This window comes from Sceloporus undulatus, chromosome 10 (genome assembly GCF_019175285.1).
Source record: "Sceloporus undulatus isolate JIND9_A2432 ecotype Alabama chromosome 10, SceUnd_v1.1, whole genome shotgun sequence".
Taxonomy (NCBI): Eukaryota; Metazoa; Chordata; class Lepidosauria; order Squamata; family Phrynosomatidae; genus Sceloporus; species Sceloporus undulatus.
Window position 1 is genome coordinate 7,621,714 of NC_056531.1, and position 21,172 is coordinate 7,642,885.

General features: G+C 42.2%; 2 protein-coding genes across 22 annotated transcripts in view; both read left to right on the top strand.

Moving 5' to 3' along the window:
* Positions 1 to 21,172, top strand: part of EP400 (E1A binding protein p400) — a 390,490-nt gene that overhangs the window by 99,484 nt on the left and 269,834 nt on the right. The gene's annotated exons all lie outside the window — the stretch shown is intronic.
* Positions 1 to 21,172, top strand: part of ULK1 (unc-51 like autophagy activating kinase 1) — a 151,990-nt gene that overhangs the window by 34,151 nt on the left and 96,667 nt on the right. For all 4 annotated transcript variants that reach the window (XM_042441548.1, XM_042441545.1, XM_042441547.1 and 1 more), the window contains exons 5-7: positions 838 to 874; positions 8,372 to 8,545; positions 9,196 to 9,269. In XM_042441548.1, the coding sequence (XP_042297482.1) occupies positions 838 to 874; positions 8,372 to 8,545; positions 9,196 to 9,269 (285 nt within the window). The remainder of the gene's footprint in view (positions 1 to 837; positions 875 to 8,371; positions 8,546 to 9,195; positions 9,270 to 21,172) is intronic.

Here is a 21,172-nt window from a genome sequence, read left to right on the forward strand (position 1 = left end):
CTACTACTCCCTTTCTGTTTGGTCTCTGAAATAGTTAATTCCCCTTCCCCATTACTAAATTCCAGTCGTGAAACTCATCCCACCAGGTTTCAGTAATGTCCATTATCTCGTATTTCCTTTGCTGTGTTAAGAGTTCAAGTTCATCTTGTTTTTCCCCATGCTCTACATTAGTGTAGGTCTTATTTCCTTACTCTTAAAGGGAAGCTTCTCTTCCCACCTGTAAAACGAATAACTTGTATAATCCACCCCGTGCACTCGGTTCTCTGGGAGAAACTTGCTACAACCTATAAAAACTAGATGGTCTGCGACCTCCCAGAGGACCTTTTCAACAACTGCTCCCAGATTGTGGAATGGCCTGCCAGAGGAGATCCATCACCTTACCACCTTAAACAGCTTTAAAAAGACTGTTAAGATGGTTCTCTTCCAGCAGGCCTTCCCTGAATAGATACCCAGCCACCAAAAAAGCCTAACTGCTCACCCCGATTTCAGCTGTAGCCAATCTTATTTGTTTTGTCTTATTATTTTAAGTTGTGTTCTAAATTGTAAATTGTTGAATTGTATTTTAGAGGGGGGTGGGATTGTGAGATGGAATTGTATGTTGTAATCTTGTAAGCCACCCCAGTTGTGTTGCACAGAGGGGCGGGATAAAAATAAATTTTATTTTTATTATTATTATTGCCTTGCTTTTTAATTACTTAAACTGTGAAATTTAATTGTTTAGACAGGACATAATCAGACTTCTCAGTGAATTTTTTCTTGCTCTGTCTCTTAACATAAGAGATAAAAAATTAATCTGATTTATTTTTGGACTTATTCTTCCCCCCTCCCTGGCTTTAGTACTGCAATGGTGGGGATCTGGCAGATTACTTGCACAGTAAGTATCCTTATGACTATTTTTGTTTATACTGTTTTTCCATGAATAAATGTTTTGTTTTGTTTTTTTGAAATATTTGCAACTAGAATATGGTAAGAATCCTGCTCAGATTTTGCAGCAAAACTTGAATGATTTGCTTCTACTGTTCTCATCATTTCTGGGGGCAGCTTTTCTTTGGCTTGCAATATCTCAGCAGGTCTCCAGTTCTGGGGATCAAGGCAATTTAAATTATTTTGGTGTACAGTGGTACCTCGGGATACGAAATACCCAGGTTACGAAATTTCCGGGATACGAAAAAATCCCATTGGAAATAATTGTTCCGGGTTACGAATGTTTTTCGGGTTACGAAAAATTTTTTTGGTGCTTTTCGGCGCTTTTTCGCACGAAACGCGGCTTTTCCCCATTAGCGCCTATGGCAATTCGGCTTACGAAGGCTTTTCGGGTTACGAAAGCGGCCGCGGAACGAATTAATTTCGTAACCCGAGGGAGCAGTGTACCTGGTTTGTCTTGGGCTTTGACCAGAGGCAGAAGTGCTAGCATTAGTTTCCTAGTACATTATTAGTGTGGAAATCCTGTTTGTTTGTTTATTATGTTTATATCCTGCCATTTCTCAGATATCCTCATGAGAATCTTCTGAGGTAAGTGAGACTGAGAGAGAACCTCTTAACCTTCTGTTTTCCAGGCTAAACATACGCTGCTTCTTAAGCTGTTCTTCATAGGGCATGGTTTCAAGACCTTGTTTTGAAAAAAACCATTTGTTTCATAGATGAAGCATCACCTTTTAGTTTTAGTCATATAAAGCAGCAAGATGCACTATAAAGTAGCACTGTTTTGCAGCAGATAGGTAGGTATGCTCATAGCAGCATGAGATGAAGCAAGTGATGGCAAGGGGGCGGGGAAAGAGAAAAGAGAGAGAAATGGAGCAGAAAGAAGGAAGGAACCTCAATGGAGTCTCCAAGGAACTTCTCCAGGACCAGATGAATTACATCCAAAGGTATTAAAAGAACTAGTGAATGTAATATCAGAGCCATTGGAAATAATCTTTGAGAACTCCTGGAGAACAGAAGTCCCAGCAGACTAGAGGAGGGCAAATGTTGTCCTCATCCTCAAAAAGGGGAGAAAAAAGAGGATCCCAACAATTATCATCCAGTTAGTCTGACATCAATACCAGGAAAGATTCTAAAGCAGATCATTAAACAGAGAGTCTATTTACATTTAGAAGGCAATGCCATAATCACAAAAAGTCAACATGGGTTTCTGAGAAACAAGTCATGCCAGACATATCTGAAAAATTACCAGCTTAATAGATGAAAGGAATGCTGTGGATATCTCTGGCTTTTCTTTGTGAACGAAGATTCAGGAAGGACTCATCCCACGCTTTCTACAAGCTCGTTGATGACTAAAAAGGCCAGTCTGAGATAAACAAGTCTGGTTGTAGAAGGCACAGCAGAAAGTCTCCTTGGGTGATGTTTCCGGGTTGTGGTTATTTCTGCGTTGTCGTTTCTCTTCGAGACTCATTCGGTGTGAGCTTTCAAAAAAGGATGCAGCATCATGCCTCCCGATGCAAGGCCAGGCAGGACCATTGTTGGTGATCAGTTTGGCTGAGCCTGAGATGTTGTTTCAGGGAGTCCTTGTATCTCTTCTTTTGGGCGCCCGTCTTACGCTGACCCGTGGCAAGTTAGAAGTATAGTGTCTAGATCAAGGCAAATAATATTGGCGGGGTACAGACCGCCCAAAAAGGGTGGTCTGCTGGCGCCTTGTTTTGCTGCGCAAGGGAGCCACAGCGGACAAACTGCACGGCTCCCTCCACAGCAAAAAGAACCTGCAATAGCAGGTTATTTTTCCGGCGCAATTGTGACCCCCGAGTGCGCCAATGACACACTCACAATGTCACAAGTGGGCCGCGACGTGCAAACGCTAAGCGTCCGTTGCGTCAAAATGGTGGCGCCTATGTGTACAGGGCGCCGCCATTTTGACATACGGAATACATGCTAGGGTTGCGTGGTGTCTGTAAGCAACGCCACAAGGCAACCCTAGCATGTATTCGTTACGTGCTAAAATTGTCCAGGGCCAATGCCACTCTCTTCTGGTTTGCTCTGGCCTCACCTGGAATACTGTGTCCAGTGCTGAGCACCACAATTCAAAATGGATGTTGAGAAACTGGAGCATGTCCAAAAGAGGGCCGCCCTGAGAGCCATTAGGGCTGAAGGGCGGGATATAAATACCCAAATAAATAAATAAATAAATAAATAAATAAAAGAGGGTGACTAAAATGGTGAAAGGTCTTGAAACCATGCCCTATGAGGAACAACTTAGAGAACTTGATATGTTTAGTCTGGAGAAGAGAAGGTTAAGAGGTAATATGATAGCCCTGTTTAAATATTTGAAGGGATGTCATATTGAGGAGTGAACAAGCTTGTTTTCTGCTGCTCCAGAGAACAGGACCCAGAACAATGAATGCAAGCTCCAGGAAAAGAGATTCCACCTCAACATTAGGAGGAACCTCCTGACAGTAAGGGCTGTTCAACAGTGGAACATACTCCGTCAGAGTGTAGTAGAGTCTCCTTCCTTAAATGTCTTTAAACTGAAGCTGGATAGCCATCTGTCGGGGATGCTCTGATAGAGAGTTCCTGCATGGCAGGGGGGTTGGACTGGATGGTCTCTTCCAACTATTTGATTCTAGGAGCAAGAAGAAAGGTGTGAGGCAGTGGAAGAACAACAAAGTATAGAGAAAGGCCAGGCAGCAATGACAGAGCCCCCCCCCCCCTCCCAAGGTGGGCGTAGGACAGTTTACTGCTCCTTGAGCTGTACCTCTCTGCCTAAAAGCAGAATATTCTGGCTGTGTTGCTCAACAACCTTATGGCAAAGTTGAGATTTAACTATGGGTTTTCTGTTTACTCCTCTACATCTTACTGATACCAAAGTTCACTAAATAAGCTTCTTTATCTGATGTATTTGAAATAGGGTCTCCCTATATCAGGTTCTGCACTCTAACCATTACTATAGTGTTCCCTTTACATTTGCTGGAGTTACGGGTGAAGGGCCCCCAGGAGTGTGGAAAAATGCAAATAAAAAACACTGTTCTTTTACCTAAGAGAATAGCACTCTAGGAATCTCCAGGTCCTCCAGTTCAACTCTGTGGTCAACATCTGCCAGAGGTTGATCATAGAATCATGCTGAAGGACCTACAAATGCCTAGAGCAGTGATCCCCAAAATCTTGGACTTTGGACTTCAGCTCCCAGAATCCCAGACTGTTGGCCCTAATCTCTTAAAGGACATAGTTTGGGGAGAACATCTAGATTCTCCAGCACAACTCTGTGGTCAACCTCTGGCAGAGGTGCGCTGGAGGACCTAGAGATTCCTGGAGAGCACCATATGAATCAAAACTTCAACTAATCAAATCTGCAAAACTCAAAGCTGCAAATGTGGAAGGCCAACTGTATATTGTCTTTCTTCTTTGTGGTCTCTGTGCATCACACAACTGGGTTATCCTGCACCAGCACAGAGCCTGTCTAGAGCATTCTACAAACATTCTAAATAGAATGTTAGTAGTAGCACCGCTCAGCTCCACCAGCCCTATATAAGGGGCCTCCTGGTGAAACTGCCAGTTCCTTTTTGTCTGCTACTGCAGCAGTTTCAATAGTAACAGCTTTCGCTTCAGTTTATAGGACTTCAGTTCGAGGAGGTTTTGTTGGATTGCTTTGTTGGCATTGGCTGTTGGCCACGCTAGCCCTTTGGGCTGTCTTGGTATTGCTGGCTTCTTTTAAGAAATGTGTTGAATATGGTGCAAAGATCCTGGGTTGAGATGGGCAATTGATGAAATAGAGAGCATCATCTCAAGGCTTTTCTGTATGAGCAGGTCTTGGCCCCTCATGAACCTCCTTGGAAGCCTTCAACATCAAAGAGAGAGGGTCTGTTTCTCCAATATTTAATCAACATAGACATCATCCCCCGTGCCGGTTTATTCTTGACACCAGGGATATTATGTTTATCAATCTCCCTCTGAAGATTCTTGTTATTCATGTAGCAGCTATTCTTCAGTGGATAGCAGGTCTGCTCAGTATAGGCTGCATTGTAGGTCTAACCATCCAAGTATCGACACCATCCAAAGTGCTCTCAGTATATCGTTAGGCCAGCAGTGCAACAAGGCCATTCATCAGTGGATCAGTCTGCTACCAAGACCTCCAAAGTAGCACAGCTTTCCACTCGCCATGAGCAAACACAGGAAACAGCTATGAAGATCAGAGAGAAACCTGTTTCTTCTGTTGCAATCAACCTATCAGACCATGCAGATCCTTTTTACCACCTCTGCCTCTGGATCAGGATCTGATTTGGACTTAAATGTGATTCCTGCCAATAAATCACCTCCTGTTCAGGTAGATGCTACAGTTCCCTCATCTCTGACAACGCCATCAAGCTTTCATCAAAGCATTCATCAGATACATGCTTTGGATGGATAAATCCCTGAACCTCAAGGTCCAGCAAGAGCAGACCCCCATCAAGGATCCGGTATTCAAAATGGTCTATACCTTGCTCAAGTGATTCGGGAGTTGTGGTTGACAAATCTTCCCTCCTGTCAACATTGAGCAAGCCGTAGTTTTTATGCAGTATGGTTGATTCCACCCTTACTCCTCTGAGTTAGCAGACTCAGAGGAGTTGTTCTTAATCTCTCTAGCAATCCTGAGCTCGTTCTGCACTTTAGCTTTTCTGACTTTGTTGATGCTGCCCAGTCCAAGGCTTCATGCTGTCTTCACTCTGGCAGATAAGGAGGGCAAGAAACTCAATACCGTGGGGAGAAAGTACCCCGCCATAGAATCATAGAATAATAGAGTTGGAAGAGACCAAGGCCCATCCAGTCCAACCTTCTGCCATGCAGGAAATCTCAATCAAAGCATACCTGACAGATGGGCATCCAGCCTTTGTTTGAAGACCTCCAAAAGAGGAGATTCCACTACACTCCAAGGGAGTGTGTTCCACTGTCGAACAGCCCTTACTGTCAGGACATTCCTCCTAATGTTGAGGTGGAATCTCTTTTCTTGTAGCTTGCATCCATTGTTCTGGGTTCTAGTCTCTAGTCATCACTTCTAGAAAGGGCATGCCATCGTTTAGACATCCACTGAGCATTATTAGCCTTCAATGTTCAATGTACAGTTACTTTCCAATGTTCAGATTGTTTGTTTGTTTGTTATGGAGGACCCAAACAAGGATAGCAGATGTTTTCTTAATGGCTGTCAAAGTTAGTGGTAAAAACTATATTGCTCTTCTATGGGATTGCTCAACAGCCTATTCCTATTGGTCTTAAGGCACACAGTACTAGAGCTGTGCCTTCCTCTGTTGCTTTACTCTGGTATATCTTTACCTGAATTTTTAAAAGCTGTAACATGGTCTCAGCCATCTGTGTTTATTCATCCCTATAGATTAGACTGCAGAGCTAGGGCAAATGCCCAGTATGGCCTTGTTGTTCTTTCTGCTATTCTCCAGTGACCTGGCCCTGGCCTACTTCCTCTGGTAAATTTGGCAGATATTAATAAAATTAAATTCAGAGTTGGTATTAATTCACCTTGCCATCTCTGAATGGGTGACGCAATAGCAACATGTGCCAACTCAGCTTTTGAGGAGACCTCACCCCCCCCCCCCCCCCCACAAACTTTGTTTCCTCTTTATCTAAATCTGTATGTTGTGAATTCTGAGTTCAGCTGCTATAAACATCCTCTCAGAAAGAAAATGTTGACATATTTTTGACCTAGCAGACTTGTGTGTGTTTGTGGTTGCTGTATATTTGCATGTAAACATAGAATGATCGGCTTAGTTCTCCAGACTAAATAAATAAATGTGGGCATAGCAAATGAAACATTGCAGGCTAAGCTGCAGAACAATAGCAAAAGAGAAGTGTGGTTCTTGAACTGGATGTGTATACTTATTAACAGGCAGCTAACACATTACAAAAAGCAATTTTCTGTCACTGGAGCAAATGGCAAACAAAGGAAAAATACATTGAGGAAGAATTACAGTGCGTTAACCAAGCAGGAGCGAAGTAAGAGAAATATGGTGTAGTATGGGGAGGGGTTGAAAGCCATTTTGTGTGGCCTTTTGCCTATACTCTACAAGTACTATATTTTAAAATATATTCTCTCAGAAGTACGAGCCAACAAGCAAGAACCAAGTAGGACTGAGCTTACTAACTGGCTGTGTGAAATAGTTCTCTCAGTCACATTGCATCAAAATTCTAATTTAGTCAATTTTCATTTTATGTGTAAGTTTTTCTACCTGGGGTGAAGATAAAGGGGACAGGCAAAATGTATTATATCAGGCGAATGATGTTGCATGTGTTTGAGCAAGCCTCCCCTCACTTAATTATACTGAGGTAAATGCAGCGAAAACATGGGGTATTTATGGACATTTTGAAATTGCTGCCCTGTGACTGTTCTCTGAACTTGTGCCAAGGCAGATCACATTCACCTGCTAAAGGGCTACTTCTTTTGAAATCAAATGATCTTTCTGTTTGTCAGAAAACCTGCACTTGTTGCTCATGCAGGTCACAGGTTGAATGCCTTGGCCAGTTAAATAATTGGTTGTAGGCACTTCATCAACTGCAGTGAAGCAAATTTAAAATAGCCAGTGTGTTACTGTGTGAGCTTGTACCTCTCAACCCTTACAGCATCATTGTGATGATAATATAAAGACATGGGAGTATATATCATAGAGATACAGCGTTGGAATGGCCAACACAATGGCCACCCAGTCCAACCCCCTTATATGTCACGCAAGAAGAGGGGCTGAGATAAAAATGGTATAAATAGTGCAAGCAGGATAAAAACATCCAGAGAATCTGTTGGGGGGAAAGGTAGTCAATGATATTTTCTTTGTCATTATTTATTTATTTTTCTTATTTATATCTCATCTTTCTCCCAAAGTGAGACGCAAGGCAGCTTACAATATCTATTAAAACAATACAGTAGCACTATATGAATAGAATAGAATAAAACAGGTACATCTTTTTTAGGGCTACTTTATTGTCCAGATAGCAATAGCAAATACATTTCTATACTGCTTAACAGTGCACTTAAGCACTCCCCAAGTGGTTTACAAAGTGTAAGCTAATTGCCCCCAACAAGCTGGGTATTCGTTTTAGCGACCTTGGAAGGATGCCAGGCTGAGTCAACCCTGAGCCCCTGGCTGGTATTGAACTCACAACCTTGTGGCTTGTGAGTGAGTGGCTGCAGTACTGACATTTAACCGCTGCACCACCAATTTGATCTTTATACACTGCCCTACCCATGGTTCATGGTAATGTTTCAGATAGGTAAATTGCAGCAGATTGGCCCTCATGCACCACAGGCATTATGTACATTACAGCTCTAGGTTATTAGAAATGATAGCAGCATTCTCTAGATTATTGATAATGATAGTTGTATTCACCACTCAAAGTAATTGGCATCCTTCTGTTCTGGTTTCTTTGCTATTTACCTTTCTTGTGCCATCACCTCTCCTTCCAGGTATGAGGACACTTAGTGAAGATACAATCCGGCTTTTTCTTCAGCAAATTGCTGGTGCCATGAAGGTTCTGCACAGCAAAGGGATAATCCATCGGGATCTGAAGCCTCAAAATATTCTCCTTTCTTATGCAGGGGGCAAGAAATCAAACCCTAACAACATTCGCATAAAGATTGGTAAGCAGTACACTGATTCTTATGTTCAAAGTTGAAAAATCTTTCCTCTTGACACATGGATTTGACTAAATTTTAAATGAGTTGCTGTGAGTTCTGTATGAGACAAAAACCTTGAGTTGTTTTTTTAAATAATACTAATAATACAAAACATGAAGGATGTGAGTTAGCATGTTTTGCCTGTATATGCAACTCCACTGTGTTGAACTACAAAGTTTTTAATTAACCATAGTTACCAAGTTTGGAAGAAGTCAGGATCGCCAACTGCTGTACTGAAGTTGTAAGAATCCAGTAAGTATAGTTGCTTGTTTCAGATATAACAGGAAACTGTAGTTTATTAAATGAGGACTTTTTCAATCATAGAACATGGAAAAGGGAAGCAGGATGGGATGATTGCATGAGAGCTGTCCTATGCAGACACACTTCCTACTCAAAAGTAGAACAGATGTAAATCTTCCCTGTGACCAATTGTCCTTTCTTTCTAATGGTGTGCTTAGGATTGCATTCTCAATGGTTTATGTCTCTTTATCTGTGATCAGCAGTTATTGTTCAATGCATGTAGGTCTTCCTTTGTGATTAGTATGAATGTGCTTTTGTGTGACTGCTTTATCATGACTTTTTCCCTTCTGATTTTTGTTTGGTTCTACATGTAGCTGATTTTGGATTTGCACGATACTTACAGAACAATATGATGGCAGCAACTCTCTGCGGCTCCCCTATGTACATGGTACGTACATTCTGGTTGTTTGCTTGCTCTCAGCCCCCCAAGTGGACTGTTCTGCCTTATTGCAGGGAAAATGGGGATTTAAAAAATAAAATAAAATCCATTGATTCTAGCTTTCACTATTTGCATGTCACGTTTTTAAATCGAATTTCATTTCCTATCTTTTCAACTAATCATCTCTATTTTATTGGACTTGCTTTGTAACATTTCTGCTCTGTGGTTCTGAATGCAACTGTGGTGGTAGTGGTGAGGAGGGAAAAGAGAATGTAAGTACCCCTGGTGGGGAGGGATAAGATGTTGCTTGGCTGCTCTGTCTGCCAATCGCAGTTTTTGGTGGATGGTAAATAGAGAAGCTTGCCTTATACTAACTCAGTTCAGTTAAGTTCATCTTTATTACGGTCATAGACCAGCACAGGTAAAAAGGGGATACAGGATAAAAGAAGGTAATGTTAAAAACAATGGCAAAATCAAGGTAAAAACAGGGTAAAAACACAGATTAAAAACAGTATAACCTCAACAGGATTCTCACCATTTGCTGTTGGGAATACAGAATAAAAGAAGGTAAAAAACAAGATAAAAACCAGGTAGAAACAGTATTTCCTTTTAAAATCTGGTGTTATAGGAGAAGATTAATTCTTGTAGGGGAAGATTAATTCTAGTCTGTTGCGGAGGTCATTGCCTGATGGATTTTACTGCAGCTGCATAGAATTTGGCAACATTATATATTATACAGGTGTCTGGATTGGGTACTAACTCAGAACTCCCATCTAGCTTTGGATTCCCTACCCTACAATACTGGTTCTGAAATTTGGTTCCCAGGTATTGTTGAATTACATTTTCCAGAATCCCTGAGCATTGTCCATGCTGGATGAGGTTTTTGAGAACCAAAGTCTCACAGTATCTGGGGACACAAAACTGGGAACCACTGGTCCACAGTGACTGGCAGTTGTTCTCTTCGTTTTGAACAGGTGTCTTTTGTAACCTACCCTACTTTTTCCCAAGCAATTCCTAGCAGTCATAATCAGCAGAGCTATAGCTGAGGGGTGATGTGAGTTGTAGTTTAACAGAATTTGAAAGCACACAACCTCCCATGTTACTTAAAACTTACTGGTTGAACTTTGGCCAGCCACTGTCCCTCAGACTTGCATACATTATAGGTACACTGTGGGGCTGAAATAGGTGATAGTAGATTCTATGATCTGTGATCTAAAAAGTAATGGAAGTTATATGTGCCCTGCTCAGCACTTTGCAGGATCAGTGCAAGATTTTTAAAAAATTAAAAAGGAGAAAAGTACAAAATAAAAGTAAATTTAAAACTTGTACCTTCAGTTTCCTCTCCTTGAACTCATTTGGAGAGGAGAAAAGTATTGGATGGAAGAGATTGCAAAAAGGACAAGCTGTGGAGGGAAAAAGACATTGCATTCCTTCCCTTGTTCTGTAACCACTCCAACCCATTTTACACGTGACTTGTGTGGACCATCAGCCTCAAGCAGAGCAATGATCTGACTGTGGATTATCTGCTATCAAAATAATGCCAAGCTGTAGTGTGCCTGCAAGCACATACCCACCCATCCACCCATGATTTACTCAAATAAGTTAGATTCCTGGGATATTATAAATGTGATAAATCAGGTGAGGAATATGTGACCTGCCAGATGCTGATGAACTGAAGTTCCTTATAGCCCTAGACAACATAGCAAATGGTGAGGTCATAGAAGTAGTAACCAAACTCAACAACATGGAACACAAGGGAGAGTAGTATCAAAACAAAACATCAGTTGGGAGTCAGAAGCGGGAAGTAGGGGAGACTCCAAAAAGAAAATGAGAAAAATATTAATATGCCTATGGGCAATACAATGTAGTTAAAAGTCCATAATGAACAATGGAGTCAAATAAATATCAAAGTTCTTTTCATGCTTGCATATGAGTAGAACTGAATAGAGACCACAAACTGTGTACCATTGAAGGGATGTAATAAAGAGCTGTAAACCATTAGAATCATGGAATAACAGAGTTGGAAGAGACCGCAAGGGCCATCCAGTCCAACCCCCTGCTATGTAGGAAATCCAAATCAAAGCATCCCTGACAGATGGCCATCCAGCCTTTGTTTGAAGACCTCCAAGGAGGGAGACTCCACTACACTCCGAGGGAGTTTGTTCCACTGTCGGACAGCCCTTACTGTCAGGAAGTTCTTCCTAATGTTGAGGTGGAATCTCTTTTCCTGCAGCTTGCATCCATTGCTCCGTGTTCTAGTCTCTTGAGCAGCAGAAAACAAGCTTGCTCCCTCCTCAATATGACATCCCTTCGTCAAATATTTAAACAGGTCTATCATCACACCTCAACCTTCTCTTCTTCAGGCTAAACATCCCCAGCTCCCTAAGTTCGTTTAATCCAGAATAGTGGAGCCTTTTCAAAAATTCAATCTTTGAGGGACGGCATGAGGCCAGGGAGTCAACCAGGGAATCCCCTCCAGGAAGGCCTCAAGCCAGTGTAAAACAGTGCTTCCATTTTCCATCTTAGAAAAGAAGCCCAGCAGATTACCATGTTCAATGGTATCAAAAGCAACTGAGAGGTCCAGCAGACCAACAGGACAAACTCTTCCTCTCTTTCCCAGTGTGGAGTTCTCCACCAACGTGAACAAAGCTGCCTGTTTTAAGGCTTAATTTAATATACATTAACAAATTGAAGCCAGATTAGATTGATAAATAAGTGTTGTGATCCAGGAATCACTGGAGGGAGGCCACAGCACACTCCAGGACCTTGCCCCAAAAGGGAATATTAGATATGGGTTTTGTTGTTGTTATCGTTTGCAGTAACAGTCCACTAAACCCTGCCTGCTGTAGCGAGGCATTCATCACCCCCCGTACCCACTCAACAAGTGTTTTTTAATGATCCAGGAAGAGCAAAGACCCAGCATATATGTAGCGGCTCTCATCTGTCCACATCCTTGGATGCAACAAACTTGAAATGTATCCTCTAATGGACATCAGGCAAACAAAGTATGGAGTTACCCTCGTGACTTGATTTCAGTCTGATCCTCTTTTTTTCACCCGGACATCAGCCAGGAAAAGTTGCCTCTTGAAACCTTCGTGTGTTTGTAGTAGTCTTAGGGGCTGGACGCAGGACTAGGATTCAGAAACCCTACCGTGCCACCGCTATTATGGCGTGCGCCCATCCACACAGTGCACAGTGCCTAAACGGCACTGGCTGCAAAAGGCATGGGCGCACGAGCGCGCCTGAGGACACCCCTCCGAGGAAGCTGCCAGAGCAGCTTCTTCTAGGGTGCGGGTCGGTGCCGCAGCGTGCGACTGCTGTGGCCACCGACCCTGGGGCAGAAGGGGCGGCTTCCAGCTACCCATCTGTACTGCCCCTTAGTTTTTAAGAGAGGCTCACATTGCCTTCAAGTTTTATTCTAGTGACTCATCTGGGTGAATGCAATATACATAAACAAATTGGTTCATGAGAAGGGCATGTGTTCCTTCGCACCTCATCTTCAGCAGATCAAGTGACAAGGTACAGGTTGTTGTTATTTCTAGTGTGTGTGTGTGTGTTACCTTTTCAAAATCTCATTAAAGCAAAATCATGCCTGAATTAAGCAGGATTATGAAATAGCCTTCTCCATGCCTGTATTATATCACTGTATGCGGAAAGCCAAATATTAATCTGTTCTGTGGTATGTCTGGCAGAGGTGTATGAAAGGAAAACCGCAGCAGCAGCAAACAACAATATGAAGTTGAAGGCTTCATGGCCGACATCCATCGTTTTTTGTGGGTTTTTCGGGCTTTGTGGCCATGTTCTGGCAGAGTTTCTTCCTGACGTTTCCACAGCATCGTGGCCTGGCATCTTCAGCGAATGTTTGCCTGAAGTGGACTTGACTGTATACTATGTGTGATCTGGAAAGGCAGGAGTGATATTGCATGTATATTGTTGGTTGCTAATGGCAGTTCTCAGGGATGTGAGGGTCTGCACAAGAGGACTAATGGCGGGTTACAAACCGCCAAAAATACGTATTGAATACCGTATTAGGGTTAGGAAGGGGCGATGCTTCCGCACCCCCTAACCCTAATACGTAGTCAATGCGTACAAGATGGCGGCGCCCTTTCTACATGGCGCCGCCATCTTTGCGTATCGAGACGCGTCGCGCCGCTGCTGACGTAGCGAGCGCGCCCCTGGCGCCTCGCTACGTCGCAAACGCGACGCAAAAAGAAGCTCATTTTGGAGCTTCTTTTTCGTTCCGCGCGGAGTCGGGCCGTCTGAAGGCTCCGGCTCCCCCGCGGACCTTCTGGCGGCGGCGCCAGACCGCGCAAAGCGGCGGTCTGTACCCCGCCATGTCTGCTTGATTACTGCTCATTGTTCTGCGGGAAAACCCCTGACCCTGGGAGATTTCTCATTTGCATTTGTCTTTATCTTGCTATCTTCAGGACTGGTATCCAAACTTGTTTACTTTAAGGGATTCTCTTCCTGTTGAAATTGTCCAGTGTTTGTGGATTTCAATGGCTTCCTTGTGCATCCTGACATGGTAGTGGTTGGCATGGTCCAGACTTTCAGTGTTTTCAAACAGTATTTGATGCCCAGGATGGTTTGTAACATATTCTGCTACTGCTGATTTTTCTGGCTGGCGCAGTCTGCCGTGTCTCCCGTGTTCCTTGATTCTTGTTTACACACTGGCATTTGGTGGTCCCAGACTTGTCCGAAGCTGCATGGTATGCGGTAACTCCTGCAGCTGTGAGCGGGTCTCTCTGGTCCTTGGCTGAGCGAAGCATTTGCTGGATTTTCTTCGTCAGTTTGTAAACTATTTGCAGGTTGTGCTTCCTCACCACTTTGCCTATTCTGTCTGTGACTCCTTGTGATGTATGGTAAAAACCTCCCTTTGGGTGGCTGCTTGTCTTCACTCCTCTGGGTTTTTTCTGGGCCTGGCAGCCTTCTGATGTCTGAGCTGGGATAACCATTTAGCCTGTAGAGCTGGTCTAGGTGCTCAGTTCATCTTCCAAGAAGTGGGGGTTCGCAGATGCGTTTTGCTGCGGTCTATCAGTGTTTTGATTGTGCCCTTTTTTTTCCTGGGTGATGGTTGAGTTCTTGTTGCAGGTACGGTCTGTGTGTGTGAGTTTTCTGTATACTGTGTGACCCAAACATTTGGTTCGGTTTGTGATGACTAGGACATCCAAAAATGGCAGTGTTCCTTGCTTTTCTTTTCCATAGTAATTGGATGTTGGGTGGATGTTGTTTAGATGGTTCAGGAACACAGCCCAGATCTTCTTTCTCCATGGCTCCAACTGGTGAATGTGTCATCACATATTGGAACCAGTTGTGGGCTTTTTCGGTGCAGTTTCAGGGCTTGCTTTTCTTTTTCTTTTTTCTTTTTTTATTCTGCGTTTTTATATACATAAAAGAAAAAACATAGCGCAAACATAAAAAGGCAATACTTCATCCTGTTCTATACATAATATCATAGTGGTTTGTAATACATCTAGTCCTTTAAGTTTCCTCCTATTGTATTCCAAACTCGTCTTAACCCATATTTCTCAATTGTGTCTGGTTCAGACTACTTGTCGGATTTTCCTTTAGTTTCTTAATTCTTTTCCCTTTATCTATCTGAATCTACACCTTTATTAATCATAAATGTTTACAATACATCTTTAATACCATTATTCAAGGCTACAATGTACCTCTTCGTTTAACCACCTAGCTTCCCAAAATTGTTGACTGGGTACCAATCCTTTTCTATCCTGTCCATGTTTTTAAATTTTAATATGCTGTAAGTTTGTCCATTTCTGCATGTCCATAAGTTTTTGGAGCCACAAATCTATACTCGGGTATTTGTTATCCTTCCAAATTGTGCTATAGAGCCTGGCAGCTGTTTATCATATACAACATTATTCTTCTGTACTTTTTTCTATCTCTATTGGCAGCTTATTTGTCATGTTAGGAGGTATAGTTCTGGTTTAAGTTCAAATTTTATATTTAACCTATTCTCAATTGTTGTATGGATCTTTTTCCAATAGATTTTCAATTAGGGCATCTCCACCAATGTGGCCCATGTTCTTTTTGCCTCGTTGCACTCCAACATTTATTAGATCTTTATATCACTCATTGCCAGTCTGCTAGGAGTTAGGTACAGCGATTCTCCTCTTCCAAGATTCTCCCTTAGACCTGCGAATATGTAAATTCCTTAGTCTTCTTTCTGGCCTGTTCCAACTTTCTATTTCAATGGTATGCCCACAGTCCGTAGCCCATTTACTCATTGCATCCGATATTATTCTTTTCTTGGTCAATTTTTAATAGAAATGGTATAATTGGATACTCTTTTTTTTCCCTCTCCTAATAATATTTTATCAAGTTCTCCATATTTCCTTCAATTCCATGCAGCTTTCATCCATTTTATAACGTTCTTTTAATTGTGTGATAAAAACCAGTTCATCTCGGCGTGTCTATAAGAGTTAATTCCTCCAGTGTTTTCAGTTGATAGCCGTCGTCTTTTTTTTGTTTAGTAACTCTTTGAGTGTTAGGCCATTTATCAGTTAATGTCCATCTTCCGAAAAAGGCTTCTTGCGTTGATGTCCCTTGGGGCAATTTTCATAGATCTTCTTTTTTATTTCTCCCACGTTATAATAAACTTTCTAATCAGTGTTGCATAAATTCTTTATGAACTTTGGCTTTTCATAACACATATAGCATGCCACCAAATCTATTGTGACCCCCTCTAATTTAACATGTTTTGGTTTCCAAGTTTTACCCGTCTGTGATCCAATGTAGTATATTTTGCTGATAAACAACTCAAATTCGGCACTCCACCCCCTCCCCCTCATCCTTTTTTTGTCTTGTCATTGTCTTCCATTTTGATCGTGCCTTTTTTATTTTCCATATAAAATTCCTGATATCTCTATGCATTCTCGAAATGTGGCTCTTGTGAGTGTATAGGTATCATTTGGAATAAGAAGTTTATTTTTGATAACACCATCATTTATAGTTTCTATTCTTCCTGATAGAGATATTCTCAATTGGGACCATTTTTTAAGATCTTTCCTTAATTTCTCCATGTGTGCTTTCAAAGTGTTCGTTTGTAACGTTTGCTGTCACAGGGCTTAGAAACAAACAATACATTCAGGAGCTAAGGCATTTAAGAAATGTCCATACTCTTTCATCTCATGCGGCTCCAGAAGTTATTATGTCCCAACATATGATGCCAAAGCTGACTGTGGAGTATTGGAACCATCATTATCAGTGTCTGACTGGAAAAGCACCCTTCCAGGTGAGTTATTCTGTGGAGGTTAACACTTCATCATCTTCTCCTAGGTTCTTTATAACTGTCCAAAGTCTCCACTCAGAGATTTCTTTTACATAATAAAGGAGCGTCACCCTCCATTTTGAGCATCTTTTGTGGTTCACAGGGAAAGTGGTGTTGATCTACTGAGAAATATGCCATCTTGTTCCGGCACCATGAATCTTGTGCACATTGTCTTTCTCCCCGATTGTACATAAGAAGAAGTACAGTGTTCCCTTGCTTTATGCGGGATCCATTCCGGACCATACCGTGTAAGCAAGTCCCGCCTAGCTCGAGTCCCATTAAGGATAATGGGGCTCGTGCGCGCAGCACGAGCACCATGGTTGCACACACCATTCATTAAATGGTGCGGGGGCTTCCGCATAAGGCGTATGACGCGGGTGCACTGTATATGTTCCTTGCAAACCAAGGATGTAATTGGGATGTGAGGAGGCTTGCTATATAGGGGTGTCCTTCATTTTCAGCATCCTAGTCAACTTCTGTGGCCCATGAAAAAGTTGCATTGGACATTGCTAGATCGTCTTTCTGTGCCCTTTGGAAAAGTTTCATGGGACAGCTAGGAAATAGCTGAATGACTTGCATACCACTCAGAAAATCTAGCAAGCAGAGCAGCAAATTCATTAACGAGCTACAACTAACATTAAAGTTTCCAGGGTATCTTTGTGTTTTACAGGGCTTCTTGTGGTTTGTTTAAAATGTGAAAGCTTTAAACCTGGCTTCTACTTAGTATGACAGTTGGTTTTGGGTGTGAATTGCTCTTTGCTCTTTCATCTTGCTTGTGACAGGTTAAACTGGCCATGAGAAGAAGAGAAGTTTGTGCGGGAGGTTTTACTGATGTTTTTGTTATGCATATCTCAAATTAAGCCTTAAAACCATATTTTTGGTTAAAATCATGTTTTTGGGGAAGAGGGGTTATTTTTTGTTTTGCAACATCAAAATGACTTCAAAGGTCTTCCTAATACAGTAATATTTTTTAGAAGAACTACTATATGAGTTTTATGCAAATATTGAAGGTATTTTGACTATTTCAGCTTAGTGGCAAACGGCAGTGGAATGTCTTTTTCAATTATGTGATCTTAATAGGGATTTATGGAGCACTCTATTTTGAATAATACTCTGGGAATGCCAGATTATAAATTGAGCTGTTATGTTTCAGAGACTTTCAGGACTTAGTGTCCCACTAGCCTACAATGACCCTCCAAAGATGGATTGGACACCGCCACCAAAGCAGGAATATTGTAGTAAATGTTGCCGTGCAAGTTCTCATTGTTACAATCTCCACAGCCCTGCCCCCAGGGAGAATCAGTAACTTTTTCTCAGACTGTCCTTACAGGGCTGCTGTAAGGATTAAAATGGCAGGACATAGGTGTACAGCATTATGAGATCCTTGGAATCATAAAATCATAGAGTTGGAAGATACCACAAGGGCCAACCAGTCCACACCCCTTGCCATGCAGGACTCTCAATGAAAGCATCCCAGATAGATGGCCAATACCACCTCTGCTAAAGATTTGCCCAGGAAAAAGGAGCCATGAATGCGGCTCCTTTCTCGGCCACTGCCGAGGCGCCATTAGCGCCTGCAGCGGCACAGCAAACTCCTTGTGCACCGCGTCATTTGGATGCGGCACATGTGGCAGCATCATCAAGCGCACAGCCAAAATGGTGCCCAGACAGCACAGTAGGGCTTGGGAGGCATGCAGATGCTCCGCTCTCTCGAGCTCTAAAATCGGCCCCAGGCCAACACATAGTGCCAGTCATACCCAGTCCTATGGACACCTATCATGACAGATAATCCCTTCTTGAGTCAGTACTTGAGGGATCATTGCTGAGTGGCAACTATGGCTTTCTGCAAGGCAGGAAGTAATTATTGACTGGTACACACTATCAGGATGAGGAAATACCAGACTGTTACTTTAGGCCAGGAGTTAACAGCCATGGCCCTCCAGAAGGTAACCCATAATGAGGAATGTAGGAACTGCAGTCTAAAAACATCTGCAGGGTAACATATGCCCTCTCAACTAAAGAGAGTTTACTTCCAGATATTGTTGAACTCCAGCTTACTTTAGCCGCCATCCCCACACCGTTGTGGGGGATGATGGTACATTCAATTACGGAAGAGCAGAAGAGTCCCCATCTCTTAGACATGTATAAACCAGTCTCACTGCATGGACAAAATATGACCCTACAGTGGCCTGTAAGGTTGCTTCTCCTGGGTCCGTGGTGTTTGTTTTTTAATCATCTAAACTCCCTCCCATTCTCCTCAACACCATACTATCAACGTTGAACATTTCTCTCCTTTTTCATGTGGCTCTTGGCTGTCTATTGTGATGCAAATAGATTTTAAAATCTATTATTCTTAGGAGCACTAGCACAGGTGTGACGCTATAAAATTAAAAACCTACGTTTCAGTCAATGTTTGTATTTCACCTAGAAGGAGAACTTCCAAGGTGGCTAACAAAAAACAATAAGTACATAAAACTGTAACAAAATTGATATCATTACATTTGTATCAGTTCTGTACTTGCATGGCAGAAATTTGGACAGAAGGTCCCTACCTAACCCCAACAGTGGTATAAAGGTACAAATATTTTCAGAGGCAAAGACTGCTGGTATTAAACAACACATAGTCAGTGTCACCCCGATGTCCCTCTCCTCTGCCCCACCAGCCCCAGGGGGCGACCAGCTGCACTGAATACTTGGCATTCCTCTTTAGAATCACACTACCACTTCCTAGTTGTTCAAGCTGTGAGGTTGCAAATGTTCCCCACACCAAAAGGTGTGGGGCAGAGTCTGGCTTTTGCCCCAGTCTGCTGAGACTGCCTCTCTTGTATTTTGGCGTACAGAAAGAACCCATTCAAAGAAAAGTTCGCAGCTACAAGATTTCACGTGCTTGCATGTACTTGCTGATGGTTCTTGATTTTTTTCCCCTTCGCGCAGGCAAGCAGTCCTCAAGATCTTCGGCTGTTCTATGAGAAAAACAAGGTTGCCACACCCAAGTAAGCATTTTTCCATGTCTTTGCTGTTCCCATCCCCCCACTACCAGCTGCTTGCTTTGGTTGCCTTTACACCTGTCTCCCTGTTTGCTGTTTAAGAAATAACTTGGCAACTTCTCAATTTTTACGCTAGGAGTGCTAGATGCCCAGAGGCTGGCATGCTGAAACTTGGTTACCTCAGTTGACCCTGCCTAGGAGCAGTAGAACAAGTCCTCCCCTGCTTTTTTTTAAGCAGGGAGAAAGGAGAGGTAGGACTTGGACAGTTACAACTGGCCAAAAAGCAAACCGTTGAGCATAATGAAATACTGTTTTTCTGTCAAATGCTATCAAATAATGTCAGCTGTCAACTGCTTCTATGTAACATGGTACAATGTATATAGCTAACCTGCATAAAGATATAATTTTCCCCCCTCAAAAAATAGGATATAAGTTATTAATAAGTAGATGAAGTTACTTTGTGATGTAATGAGTAACAATTCTGGCTATTTTTAAAAGCTGTTTCTTAAGGGAATTTAAATACTTTTTAATGGCATCTGAGATTATTTTTTCCAGGTTTAGGCCCACTAATTAATCTTAAGGCTTTCCAAAAACCATTGAAAGTATTAGGGATATTATGAATAATGCAACAAGTCACTTCTGTAACAAGTTATGGGAAGAAAATACTTTAAAGGGGTGTATGATAGCCCTGTTTAAGTATTTCAAGGAGTCTCACATTGAGTTGGAGCAGCCTTGTTTTCTGCTGTTCCAGAAGACTAGAGTACGGAACAATGGATGCAACTGCAGGAAAACGAGATTCCACCTCAAACATTGAGGAGGAGCTTCTGACATAAGGGCTGTTCACAGTGGAACACCTCCTTCCTCGAGTGTTAGTGGAGTCTCCTTCTTTGCAGGTCTTTAAGTAGAGGCTGGATGGCCATCTGTCAGGGATGCTTGATTGTCAGTTCCTGCATGGCAGGGAGTTGGACAGGATGGCCATTGTGGTCTCTTCCAACTCTATGATTCTATGATCTAAAAAGTAATTCCCTCAGCTCTTGAGTGTACAGTAGTTCGTTTCTTGGTTAATATCTGCCCACAAAGGAAAAACTTGGTACAAATATGAAGGTATTATTTGCATTAAGCTGTTCGGTCCATTATTATTTCGCACTGTGTGGACAGGGAAGAAGACTACAGGCCTCTACAGACGGGCACTTTGTGCTGGCCTGTGGACAGCAGTCAGGTACAGGTCCTTTTCCCACTTTCCTCTACAAGGTGAAAGTAAATCTACCTTTTAACACTGAACATCCTCATCTCTTGTCTTAACATCGTCAAGTGTCACATTTATTGTATATACTCATGTATATGTCTAGAAATTTAGGTCAAAAAATTGACCCCAAAAAACCTGAGTTGACTTATCCACGGATCAATGTATGTAAGTACTGTATCTTAACTCTATTAAAGAAGAAACCATCCCCCTGATGAAGGCAAGTATTATATCTGTCCTGGAAGCCACCGATCCCCTCTATTCTCTCATCCACAGCTTAGGACTGATCACAAAAAGCTTTGTCTGCTGGAATTTGATCATGCCATGTTCTGTCAGTTTTTTAGGCTGTAAAATATGCTTCAAAGTTATATGTTGCCTGAGGTAAAGAGGA